At 39.8% G+C, this 14032-nt stretch overlaps 1 protein-coding gene across 1 annotated transcript in view; it reads right to left on the bottom strand.

The window, feature by feature from the left end:
- Nucleotides 1-14032, bottom strand: part of LOC134612892 (interleukin-6 receptor subunit beta-like) — a 545043-nt gene that overhangs the window by 184434 nt on the left and 346577 nt on the right. Inside the window, exon 6 of the mRNA XM_063457346.1 lies at nt 4611-4697. Within this exon, the coding sequence (XP_063313416.1) occupies nt 4611-4697 (87 nt within the window). The remainder of the gene's footprint in view (nt 1-4610; nt 4698-14032) is intronic.

The following is a 14032-nucleotide window of genomic DNA, read 5'->3' on the forward strand; positions in this document are numbered from 1 at the left end:
ACTGTGATATATAGGGGACACTGGAGACTTGATAAAAACCTGGGTACAGGTCAAAATGTTGCAGTGTCCAATAAACCTGCTTAAAGCTATCACAGTGAGTGCCTGAGATTTTTTTCTTTTATACTAGGGGACAGAGACACTACGGGCACAGAGACACTACGGGCACAGAGAGACATGGGGCACTGAGAGACACTGATACATAGGGGACACTGATACATAGGGGACATTGGAGACTTGATAAAGACCTGGGTACAGGTCGAAACGTTGCGGTGTCCAATAAACCTGCCTAAATCTATCACAGTGAGTGCCTGAGATTTTTTCTTTTATACTAGGGGACACTGAGACACTAGGAGACATGGGGACACAGAGACATTGGGAGACTAGGGGACTTTGGGAGTCTAGGGAACACTGAGACACTAGGGACACTGGCACACTACAGACACTGAGAGACACCAGGGACACATGGGGATACTGAGATACTAGGGACACTGCCTGGGAGACATGGGGACACTGCCATGTCTCCTATGTCTCAAAGTCGCCCAGTGTCCCCATGTCTCCCTGTGTCTCCATGCCTCTCAGTGTCCCCATGTCGCCCAGTGTCCCGTAGTGTTTGTATCCCCATGTCTCCCAGTGTCCCTTAGAGTCTGTGTACTCATGTCTCCCAGTGTCCTGATGTCACTAGGACACTAGGCGACACTTAAAGACATGGGGACACTGGGAGACATGGGGCCACTGAGCCACTAGGGACAGTGGCTGGGAGACATGGGGACACAGATTAGGGGCCACTGGGAGACATGGGGCCACTGTGTCCCTAGTGTCTCAGGGTCATGGGCATCCAAATGGGGGGTAAAGGGGGGTACTTGCCCCCCCCCCCTGGATTTTTCAGCTTGTGCTGCTATTTTTCGTTTTAGTGTGAGAATACAGTGCAATACCAGCGCTGGCCAGTAGGTGGCTACAGCTTATGCCTGCCTCTCTCTCATGACTGAAACCGCAGGGGAGCAGCACAGAGGCAGCCTACAGAGCAGGTAAGTGAGGGATGGGGGGTGGGGGAGACCGCATAGAGGAAGGTAAAGTAGAAGAGCAGAAAGGTTCTGCAAGGGGCAGGAGGGGTCAGCAAGGAATAGAAAGGGGCAGCAAGAAGCAGGAAGGGGTCGAAAGGTTTTCAAGGAGCAGGAGGGTAAAGTAGAAAGAACAGCAAGGAGCAGGAGGGGTCAGCAAGGAGCAGGAGGGGTCAGCAAGGAGTAGAAGGGGTCTGCAAGAGGCAGGTGGGGTCAGCAAGGAATAGGAAGGGGCAGCAGGAAGGGGTAGGGACGGTCTGCAAGGAGCAGGAGGGGTCACCAAGGAGTAGGAAGGGTCTGCAAGGAGCAAGAGGGGTCAGCAAGGAGTAAGAAGAGGCAGCAAGGAGTAGGAAGAGGCAGCAAGGAGTAGGAAGAGGCAGCAAGGAGTAGGAAGGGGCAGCAAGGAGTAGGAAGGGGCAGCAAGGAGTAGGAAGGGGCAGCAAGGAGTAGGAAGGGGCAGCAAGGAGTAGGAAGGGGCAGCAAGGAGTAGGAAGGGGCAGCAAGGAGTAGGAAGGGGCAGCAAGGAGTAGGAAGAGGCAGCAAGGAGTAGGAAGAGGGAGCAGGAAGGGTCTGCAAGGAGCAGGAAGGGTCTGCAAGGAGTAGGAAGGGGCAGCATGGAGTAGGAAGGGTCAGCATGGAGTAGGAAGGGTCAGCATGGAGTAGGAAGAGGCAGCAAGGAGTAGAAAGGGTCTGCAAGGGGCAGGAGGGGTCAGCAAGGAGTAGTAAGGGTCTGCTAGGAGTAGGAAGGGGCAGCAAGGAGAAAGAAGGGGCAGAAAGGAGTAGGAAGGGTCTGCAAGGAGCAGGAAGAGTCTGCAAGGAGCAGGAAGGGTCTGCAAGGAGCAGGAAGGGTCTGCAAGGAGCAGGAATGGTCTGCAAGGAGCAGGAATGGTCTGCAAGGAGCAGGAATGGTCTGCAAGGAGCAGGAATGGTCTGCAAGGAGCAGGAATGGTCTGCAAGGAGCAGGAAGGGTCTGCAAGGAGCAGGAAGGGGCAGGAAGAATCAGAAGGAACAGAAAGGATCAGCAAGGGGCTGGAAGGGGCAGAAAGAAGCAGGGAGGGCAGTAAGAAGCAGGAATGGTCTGCAAGAAGCAGGAAGGGCCATCAAGGAGCAGGAAGAGACATCAAGGAGCAGAAGGGATCAGAAAGAGAAAGGAGCAGAAGGGCGCAAAATAAGCAGAAAGTAGCAGAAAGGTAAAGGAGCAGAAGGAGCCTCAGAAGACAAAGAAGACTGTGTCAAATGAAGGAGAAGAAAATGAGATTGGAGCACTTCATTCTGGACACCACATCATAAGGCATTGGTACTTGGGCCTGGCAGGGAAACTTTGGACCTTCTCATCTCCCCAGGTAAAAACAAACAATATCAGTGTTAATGTGTTCACTTTTATTTACTGAGTGTCAGAATCACAGAGGGCCGCTGGATAGGGGTGCCGCTGATTGGCTAGATGGGTCAGCTAGGACTCTAAGCCAATCAGTAGCTCCCCATTCATAAAAACCACTCTAGCCAATCAGCGGCACCCATGCCCATCTGCACTTCCTGACACTCTGTTTCAGAAGTCGAATACCACTGAGCGACCTGGAGATCTGGAGCTGAAGGAAGCCTTTGGGGGTAAACCATTTGAGAGCGGTTTCACCCCTTCAAAGAAAGAGCACCCAGGGACCTCCTTGCATCACAGCATTTTCATTTAGATAAAGTTGTTATGGTGACCAGAATGTTCCTGTAATTTGATGAAAGGAACACTATAGTGTCAGGAATACAAACATATATTCCTGACACAGTTGTGAAAACGCTATTCATCCTTGCTTTATGTGAAAATGACTATGCTTCTTCCCTTTCATGACACTGTCAAAAAGGGGCCAAGCATGGATGTCATTACAATTATGCCTCCCCCCCCACGGAAAAATTCCTGCGGACGTCCATGCTCAGGGTCCCCATGTTCCCCAGTGTCCCAATGTCTCAGCGTCCCCATGTCTCGGAGCTGCTGTCTGAACTCTCTGTGCAGAGCTGCTCCCCCGCAGATCAGTGAGTAGAGAGAGGCAGGGAGGGAGATGCCGTAACTTCTTATCACTGCCTCTCTCCACACAAACAGCGACCCCTACTGGCCGGAGCTGGTATTGCAGAATAATCTATGTTTATGCTGAGACAGGCATTTGCATTGCCGGTATTACTGCAATACCGGCACCGGATAGGCAGCCTCAAATGCCTGAGAAATACCTGGCAACCCTAAGAAATACATGAGAAATGCCTGGCAACCCTAAGAGTAGTGTGTAAAAAAAAATAAAAATAAAAATGTAAAAAAAAATTATTATTTTTTTTTTTTTTTTAAACCAATGGGCCTATTCCATGGGCCTGGGCCTGGAGCTGCAGCTCCATCAGCCCCTATGTTAATCCGGCCCTGTTCCTAATACATTTATTATTTCGTTACCTAAACCGCATATTTGCAATAAGTATACTGTCCAAAGTGTGCCCCTTCCTCCATTGGTTGTTTCTGGACAGGAGGAGTATGAAGTCTCCTCCAAAATTGATTCCAGGTTTTCTTGTGTTTTTTTACAGTACTTGTACTTATAGCCCTGTTACTTGCAAAAAAATAAAAGCAAAGAACATGTTAACATTGGGTATTTCTAAACTCAGGACAAAATTTAGAAACTATTTAGCACAGGTGTTTTTGGCAGTTGTAGATGCTTAACAGATTTTGGGGGTCAAAGTTAGAAAAAGTGTTTTTTTCCATTTTTTTCATCATATTTTATAAAAATGTTTATAGTAAATTGTATGATATGATGAAAATAATGGTATCTTTAGAAAGACCATTTAATGGCGAGAAAAACAGTATATAATATGTGTTGGTACAGTAAATGAGTAAGAGGAAAATTACAGCTAAACACAAACACTGCAGAAATGTAAAAAGAGCCCTGGTCCTTAATGGTAAGAAAATTGAAAAATGGTCTGGTCACTAAGGGGTTAAACACGCATTACTAACGTTTTTTCTATACAAAACTCACATACACACATTCACACAATGGCACTCCATAAATGAATCTAAAATCAAAATCCGTATTATGTGTTGTATAGCAGTGTTAGACAAAGATTACTAGTAGGGGCTGATGCAGATGAATTCACTGCAAGCATGAGGTCTAGGCTTTTAAGGACAGTCCACATTGCTATGAGAGGTTCCATATTGAATGCTAAATGGTACAGCAGAAAATTGTCAGATTTTTGTGATTACACAAAGACAAGCAGAAGACTCCCATATTACTGTAAGGAATGTTTAAAACATCTGCTTGCCCCCACTTGCCATACAGCAGGTTGGACATGTGAACTAAATGATTAAAACAAGCTAACAAAACTAGGCAGCTATAGATGAGGACTGTAAAAAAAAAAAAAAAAATGATGGGCATCAGGTGAGGTACTTTAAAAACAATAATGGGGGTAGACCGATCACTGTTCATCCCGATGCCAGCACCAATGGCCAGAGGGCCAGAATAATTTAGGCACCACATTTTATGACTCAAATACAAAAAAATAAAAATAGTAGATAGTAATATAATAGTAACTCACGTTTCAAATAGTATGCCATTCCAATAGTACGCTGCTGTTTGTGTATTTGATATACTGTGATGCGGTAACATTGCATTGGTTGAAAATCTAGAAAAAAAAAAAACGGTGAAAACATTTTCACATTACACTTTGTACATTTTTTTACAGAGCAAATAATCTAGGTTTAGCCAAGCGGATTCAAAATCATTTTCAAAAAAAAAATTTCTTTCACACACATGGAGCAACTGTATATTCTAAAGTATAAAAACAGAGTTTATAAATGTAGATGTCAGTTTCCCCTCCATGTTGGCAGTATGGGGAGACAAGCCACCCATGTCCAGGCTCTCTGTTGAGTTTTCAGACCAATGTTATCCACTGTGGAGTATAGAATTGTTAGTAATTGCTAGAGTAGTGGTCACTGGAGGTGCACCAAGTCTGTAATGTAAACACTGCCTTTCCTCTGAAAAGCCAGTTTTTACTGCAAAAAACCAGCAGGGACTGACTATACTCACCAATACAACTACATTAAGCTATAGTTGTTCTGGTGAATATAGTGTACCAGGTCCAGACAAGCATTCCTTCTAGTTTGTGCTTGTACAAGTTGTGACCTGAAGGTGTCATTTAACAAGTTCAATAACCTAATTCCCTTTTCTGAACTAGTAGTCCCTGTGTCCTAATTTATGTCCGGGTAATTAAAATATCCAATAATAAACGTGTTACCCAGATTTGCAGCTTTCTCAATTTGCTTAAACATCTGTTCTTCCTCGTCAATATTAAAATTATGTAACATTAACAAATCCCAACCATTAATTGATTTCCCTCCTTTTGCCCCAAGCAGATACTTACCCATAAAGCTTCTGCATTTTCCTCATCACATTCCACTTGCTTGAGATTTGGCTTTAACTCATGGTTGACATAAAAACATACCCCACCACCTTTCCTATTTTTTCTATCCTTCCTAAATAGTGTTTAACCATTAAAGTTAACTGCCCAGTCATTTGTCTCATCCCACCATATTATGCCTATTATGTCATATTGCTTAGTGTATGCTATGACCTCTAGTTTCCCCATTTTGTTATTTAGGTTTCTTGCATTAGTAAGCATACATTTAATATTACCTGTTCTGATTTTGCCCCTCCCTCCATTGCTTTCCTCTTGTACTGAGCTAAAGCCCATCTATTGTCTGTCCTATGTTCATTTTGTAGATTAATATGTCCCCCACCACTAGTTTAACTTCTTCTCCAACCTGTTTAGATGCAATCCATCATGGCTCTAAAGGTTGTACCATGTGCAAAATCGGGCCAGTACTCTAAAAAAACCAAACCCTCCTTCCTGCACCAAGACTTCAGCCAAGCATTGATAAATCTAATCTCCTCCTGCTTTTCCACTGTAGCACGTGGCACAGGTAATATCTCAGAGAATAACACCTTGGAGGTCCTTTTCTTAAGTTTACTACCTAATTCCCTGAAATCATTCTTAGGACCATCCATCCTCCTCTAACTTTGTCATTTGTACCAACATGGACCATGACCACTGGGTCATCCCCAGCCGCTCCCAATAATCCATCCACTCTGTCAGCAACATGCCAGACCCGAGCCCCTGAGAGATAGCAAACTGTCTGGTTGAGCCGATCAGAGCAGCAGATTATCCAATCTACTCTCTTAATAAGAGTCCCCTACCACCACGACCTGTCTTGCCTTCCTTACATTTTCATCCCCACCCGTACTAGAGGGGCTGTTTCCTCTAGCTGTTAGAAGGAACAACTTCCTCTAGTACAGCTACTCCTGAGCTGATGCTCGCAACATCTTCACTCAAATGGGACAAATCTACTAGTTTGCACAAGTCAGGACTAGCTAGCCCTTTCCTCTTCCCTCCCCCCTGCTACCTTGCCCAACTGTCACCCAGCTACGTGCTTGATCCCCAGATGTCGTATCTCCTCCCACTCAGTGAGCAGCAGACCCTTCTCAAGATGGTCAATCTCCCTCAATGTTGCAATTTGCTTCTCCAGATCTTCAATATGAATTTCCAGAGAAGCCACTTGCAGACACCTCTCACAGAGGCATACATGCAACAAAATGTGCATTGAGTCAAACCAGCAATCTTGCTAACACTCATTTTCCCAGTTACAGGACAATAAAACAATTACCTTGTTGGTTTAAACTCCTGTTTCTTTTAACTCCTGCTTTAAAGAGCCTACTTAACAGAGTCTGCTTTTAAGCAAATGTGAGCAAGCTCTGTGAGCTAGGGGTGTGCTTATATGGGAATACAAATCCCACACAAGTGGAAATTAAGGGACACTCCTCCGACTAACTGAGCAGCAGCAGAAAGGAGGTAAAAAAAACAGAACACACACAGACAAAAAAAAAAACAGCTTACAGTACCCTCCACATACACTGTTCCACTACTGATAGGTGCAGTCCATTAGTAGCTATCTCAAAAGCTCTGGCTAATGTAGCCCATGGCAACGCACTGCAGCCTACAGTAATGCACCTGAACACTTTACTGCTCCTTACCACATATAGTAAACAAACTGACCATGTTACACATATTCAATCCCACAACCACAAGAAGACTCCAAACACATACAATGTCACAGTCAGTGTCCAAACACATGCACTTAACTTTAATTAGCCCACAAGCAAACACAGTCAAAGTGTATCATTACATTTTTATTCAATAATGAAAGGGAAAGGTGGCATTCCAGCAAGGGTTATTTATCTAAACAGTATTTTATTAAACACTTTTTGTTAGGTGTAACCCCATAAATGTAAAGCAGGCCCTGTTTGGGGTTCCTGAAACTTGTGGGGTCATGTCTTTGCAGATCTTACACAGCGATAATAGTGCTAGGCAGAACAATCATACTTGCACAATCATGGGGGAGAAGAGTGTGAAGGAGGTGTGGCATAATCCTTCTTTGCTTGTGTAATAGAAATTCCTTGCACCTGGAGGGGATCCTTGATCTCATATTGCTGCAAATTGTCAGTCCATCCCTTTGTTGCATTGCACCATTTTCTCTCTCCCCCCCTTCTTGTTTTAAAAGATACTATATATTAAAAGAGGGGAGAGTGCCACCTTAAACGGTCATTAGTGCCTACATTTCTGGAATCTTAAATGATTATAAAGGTAAGCAAGACACAGATGGTTCCTGATTGGTTGGTATTATCACTATATTTGTATCTTTTTTTCTGATAAATAATGGGATAGAACTAGGGTGTTGCAGTTAATGTGATCTACTTGGATTTTGCAATGGTATTTGATACAATTCCACACACAAGGCTATTGTACAAACTGAAAGCAATTGTGTTAGATGAAAAATCTTGTCTTCTTGAGGATTTTGTCCTGGGCCCAATTCTCCTTAATCTCTTTATAACTGATTAGGCTTAGATGGTTGGTTCATTACAAATTGCAATTGATCCAATTTGGCCAATCAGGTTACTGTGCATTACTTGCACAATGGACACAGTGTGAAGGATGATAGAAATGTGCACAAAAAATTGCATTCCTTCTACAAGACTTGTAATATAATTTTGAAATGAAACTTTTACCTGCATGATTTCATTACACATGTATGTTTGTTTATGAAATGTTATTGTAAATGATACAATTATTTGGTTATCACCCAAAGTATCAAACATGGATTTATTTAGTTGTCCAAAATCACATTACATTATTTAATTAAAAAAAAAAACTGTTCTATTGACCTTCTGGCCAAACTATTGTCCCTGGATTTTAACAAACACAAAGTTGCTAGCAACTCCAAACAACTTAGAGAGTCTCTAATTGTGACAAACGTTTCTGCCCCACACCTGTTTATTGGAAGTAACTATTTGGAATTTAAACTTGGGTCTTTTAATTGCTAGTGTTAAAGCTCCACCATGCATTCACAGGGAGTATCAGGGAGGTTTGGGAGCTGGGTTACACTTACAGTACCAGCACTTTTACATATATTATCACATCCTCCTGTATTCTGTGATGCTTTTGTGGATTCTAGAACATATGATATTTTCATAACTCACACTTTAGCCGAGAAGCATATAATTCCTTTTGTTTCCAAACCTAGAATCCTGTGTATCACAACTCTGTGTGGTCAGTCATTAGGAAAAGGCAGTGTTGATTTGAGACATTAGTCACTCTTTAAATTAGTGTACTCCACAAGGAAGGTAGTGTCCTATCCCTAATTAAATCCTTCTAGCCTGTTATACATGGCTATCACTTGTTTCAAGGACACAATAGATATTTTGACTGGAAAACTTTAGCATTACCCTCCTGGGGAATCTTGTCAGCTGAACTGCATAAATTGCCGCTCACCTACGGGGAGGTCCAGTTTAGTTATAACCTGATTTGAGTAAGAGAGGGTGGCATGTGGAATACAGCATTTATAATTTGGTGTGGGCACTATGAGTATCAGGTTATGTCATTATGATTCTGCATAATGTTTTCCAGCATTTAATGGATGTGGTATTCCATGACTTCAGAAGCAAATTCAACATTATGTAGTTTGATGACATCTTAATCATTTCAAGGACTTACTTCATGAAAGCCACTTGTATGCCAAAATTGAAGAATGTACTTTTCACCAAAGCCATATACCTTTCCTGAGGTACATCATAAACCCTGAAGGGTATCAAATGGACCCTTGAACAACTTGCTGATGAACTCCCTGAGATGGTTGCAAAGCTTTCTGGGGTTTGCCATTTATTACAGGCATTCAATCAAAGGGTTTGTCACTATAGAATCCCACCTTACTGCTATGAAACCTGTCCTGACAAAGATCCTTCTATAGGAAACAGATTGGAAGGACAGGGAGACAGCCCTCTCGTGTAAGGAAGGACAGGGAGACAGCCCTCTCGATGCTATTAGTGGAGTATTGTCCATTTCTCTCTTATTGAGGGGTACTATTAGGAGAGTATTGTCCAGGTCAGAGTTAATTCTATTATTTTAAATGGCCATTGCATTGTTTGTGCCAACTATGATTTTGTCCATATTAATTGTTGTAATGGCATTTTGCAAAATAGTTATTCTTTACATTATGTTAACCCCTTTCATCTTTCATACACAAGTAGTTGTGAGTTATCTTTCTGCTTGGAAAATAGTCACAGACGGATATAAACTGTTTAATAATGGCAATCATGTGGTCTGGGGGTATTGCCCACATTCCATGAATTATGGATACCCCTCTGTGAGAGTGCCATGGTCCCTGTAATCTTTGTGAAAAATGGGATTTGGTGGGTTTATCAAAAACAAAATGTCAAGAGCCTGCTAAGGTTCACTGATCATGGGGGAGTGGTATTTTCTAATAGAGATCAGAAAAAACCCAGATAAAGTGATTAAGCCTATAAGTAATGCAACCATAATTTTTGAAAATAGTGTACTTTGAATTATGGAAGCCAAAAACGAATTATGTCCCTTGTACTGATAAATTGAAAGCATTTTGATGGAAGATCCTATTAGAAGATATTTCGGTAAAATATCCCAAAAGGATAGAATTCCCATCATTACTAATCAGGTTTAGATAAATTTGACCTCTGATGTAGAGATTGATAAATTTGACCTCTGATGTAGAGATTAATAAATTTGACCTCTAATGTAGAGATTGATAAATTTGACCTCTAAGGTAGAGATTAGAAACCATAATTATAATGAGCACCTCAATGTTACTATTCTAAGAAAGGAATATAAAAAATGAGAGAACATAATTTGTCCTGGTTGGTTTGGATCCTAAATAAGCTGAGTTCGGTTTCACCAAACTCGACATTTAGGTGATCTCCCCTTTCTCCCTCAATGTTTTATTTTTGTAACTTAAGTGATACTTACCTTTCCTACTATTGTTACTATTATATAAATACTTTCAGATAGTTACTTTTTTTCAGCTACTGACCTTATTAAAAAGTATCTATTTGCCTTACTAGCATTTGATAAGGTATTTATCACTTTGTACTACACCTTGTTTGTATATATATTTACCCCTTGTACATATTCTTCCAACCCCCTGTATCTCTGTGTTCCAAGGTTACTTAACCTTTTTTAAGTATATCTATTAAACATTAGATTTTATGCGTCTAGCTTATTTAGGATCCAAACCAGCCAGGACAGATTATGTTCTCTCATTTTCTATATTCAATTTTTGTGAAGGGTTAACCCCTCTAATCTGTCCTTAGATAGTTACAATATACATTAGTAGCTTCTTACAGCTTTCTCTCTTTTATTGTATTCTACGAAGAGCACTAAGGCCCATACTATTGACATTAATCTTCTATTTGGGGTATATGTGGAACTTATGGTGGTAAAACTCCCCAGACTCCCCAATAATTGGGTGGAAACGTGTTATTTTCATAAAATTATCCCAAATAGAGAAACCACATTTTCGATAGGGAAGGCCCATCATGAAACCTATTGAAGACTGTAACACAAAACCATACAACGTTTTGACCTAAAGACCTTAATCATGTGTAAAGAAATCATGCACATACCACAGTTTAAATACCTGAGATTTTGGCGCAAAAAATCAAAACCCTTTAATAGATAGATCTACAGTCTCTGGATCCTGGCCCATACACAGCTCTGGGTAGTTCTCTAGTTAGATGCAAATACAATCCTGGAAAGTTCTTTTCAGGCATCCATCAATGTCCTTGTTAAAGGAACACTATAGTCACCTAAATTACTTTAGCTAAATAAAGTCTATAGATCATTCCCCTGCAATTTCACTGCTCAATTAACTGTCATTTAGGAGTTAAATCACTTTGTTTCTGTTTATGCAGCCCTAGCCACACCTCCCCTGGCTATGATTGACAGAGCCTGCATGAAAAAAAAAAACTGGTTTCACTTTCAAACAGATGTAATTTACCTTAAATAATTGTATCTCAATCTCTAAATTGAACTTTAATCACATACAGGAGGCTCTTGTAGGGTCTAGCAGCGCTATTAACATAGCAGGGGATAATAAAATCTTAATTAAACAGAACTTGCAATAAAGAAAGCCTAAATAGGGCTCTCTTTACAGGAAGTGTTTATGGAAGGCTGTGCAAGTCACATGCAGGGAGGTGTGACTAGGGTTCATAAACAAAGGGATTTAACTCCTAAATGGTAGAGGATTGAGCAGTGAGGCTGCAGGGGCATGTTCTATACACCAAAACTGCTTCATTAAGCTAAAGTTGTTCAGGTGACTATAGTGTCCCTTTAATTCACTGTCATTTAGGAGTTAAATCACTTTGTTTCTGTTTATGCAGCCCTAGCCACACCTCCCCTGGCTATGATTGACAGAGCCTGCATGAAAAAAAAACTGATTTCACTTTCAAACAGATGTAATTTACCTTAAATAATTCTATCTCAATCTCTAAATTGAACTTTAATCACATACAGGAGGATCTTGCAGGGTCTAGCAAGCTATGAACATAGCAGGGGATACGAAAATCTTAATTAACAGAACTTACAATAAAAAAAGCCTAAATAGGGCTCTCTTTACAGGAAGTGTTTATGGAAGGCTGTGCAAGTCACATGCAGGGAGGTGTGACTAGGGTTCATAAACAAAGGGACTTAAATCCTAAATGGCAGAGGATTGAGCAGTGAGGCTGCAGGGGCATGTTCTATACACCAAAACTGCTTCATTAAGCTAAAGTTGTTCAGGTGACTATAGTGTCCCTTTAACCCCTTCAGGACCGGCCTGTTTTTGCGATGTTTGTACGTTAAGGACCAGAGCAGTTTTAACACTTTTGTGGTGTTTGTGTTTAGCTGTAATTTTCCGCTCTCTCATTTACGGTTCCCATACAAGTTATATATTGTTTTTTTCACGACAAGAAGGGCTTTCTTTACATACCAGTATTTATATTATGTCATATATTGTATTTAAAAAAAATAATGAAATATGGTGAAAAATAAAAAAAAAAACATGTTTTTGGACTTTTACTTGAAAAATCTTTTACTTATCTACAAAAGCTAATGAAAAAAACTGCTAAATAGATTCAAAATTTTGTCCCGAGTTTAAAAACACCCAGTGTTTACATGCTTTATTGCTTTTTTTTGCAAATTATAGGCCTATAAATACAAGTAGGAAATTGCTGTTTCAATATATATATATTTTAAATGTATCAATAGTGACATTGTTACACCGTTATCTGTCATAAATCCCCGAAACACACCTAACATGTACATATTTTTTAAAGTAGACAACCCAGGGTATTTAAAATGGGGTATGTCCAGTCTTTTTTAGTAGCCACCTAGTCACAAACACTGGCCAAAGTTAGCATTTATATTTGTTTGTGTGTTAAAAATGCAAAAACCGCTAACTTTGGCCGGTGTTTGTGACTAAGTGGCTACTAAAAAAGGCTGAACATACCCCATTTGCAATACCTTGGGTTGTCTTCTTTTGTAAATGGTATGCCATCATGGGGCTAATTCTCATTCCTTGGCTACCATACGCTGTCAAAGGCAACCTAACCAATCTGACAAATTTCAATAAAAAAAATCAAGCCTTATATTTGACCCTGTAACTTTCACAAACACTATAAAACCTCTACATGTGGGGTACTGTTATACTCAGGAGACTTCGCTGAACACAAATATTAGTGTATCAGAACAGTAAAATATATCACAGCAATAATATCCTCAGTGAAAGAGCTGTTTGTGTGTGAAAAATGCAAAAAACTTCACTTTCACTGACAATATCATCGCTGTGATATGTTTTACTGTTTTGAAACACTAATATTTGTGTTCAGCGAAGTCTCCCGAGTAAAACAGTACCCCCATGTACAGGATTTAGGGTGTCATAGAAAGTTACAGGGTTAAGCACAGTGCTAGCAAATTAAATTATCTGGACTTTTGGCCTGGGTTGGCAGGCAGGTCCCTCAAATTGCAATCATTAAAATTACTTAATTAGGTAAAAATATTACATAAATATGCACGTAGAATTTTAATATATATACATATTTATATATTTGACGTCTACGTGTATATTTATGAAATTATTAATGTAATTTTGTATGTGGACATATGTATATTTCGTATTATTTTTATTTATTTATTTATACATAGATATATATATCATTACATTCTAAGTGTATTTTGATATAAATATATATATATCAATATCAAAATACTGTTAGAATAAAATTGAATATATATATATAATTTTTTTTTAATTATTCAAAATTATTTTTATTTTTTGTTATTTATTTTTATTAACATATTATTTGTATTTTATAATAATATATATATATATATATACCATATATATAGTTATTATATATATTGTATATATTCGTGTGTAATTTAAATATAAGTGTATTTTTATATTAATATACGTATATATAAATATAAAAATACACTTAGTGTGACATTATATATATGATACATATACATATATTATATATATAGATATAATACATGTATATATATCATATATATATACACATATTATAATTTTTTTTACACTGATTGTTTTTTTTTTT

The sequence above is a fragment of the Pelobates fuscus genome, chromosome 5, assembly GCF_036172605.1.
Source record: "Pelobates fuscus isolate aPelFus1 chromosome 5, aPelFus1.pri, whole genome shotgun sequence".
Classification (NCBI taxonomy): Eukaryota; Metazoa; Chordata; class Amphibia; order Anura; family Pelobatidae; genus Pelobates; species Pelobates fuscus.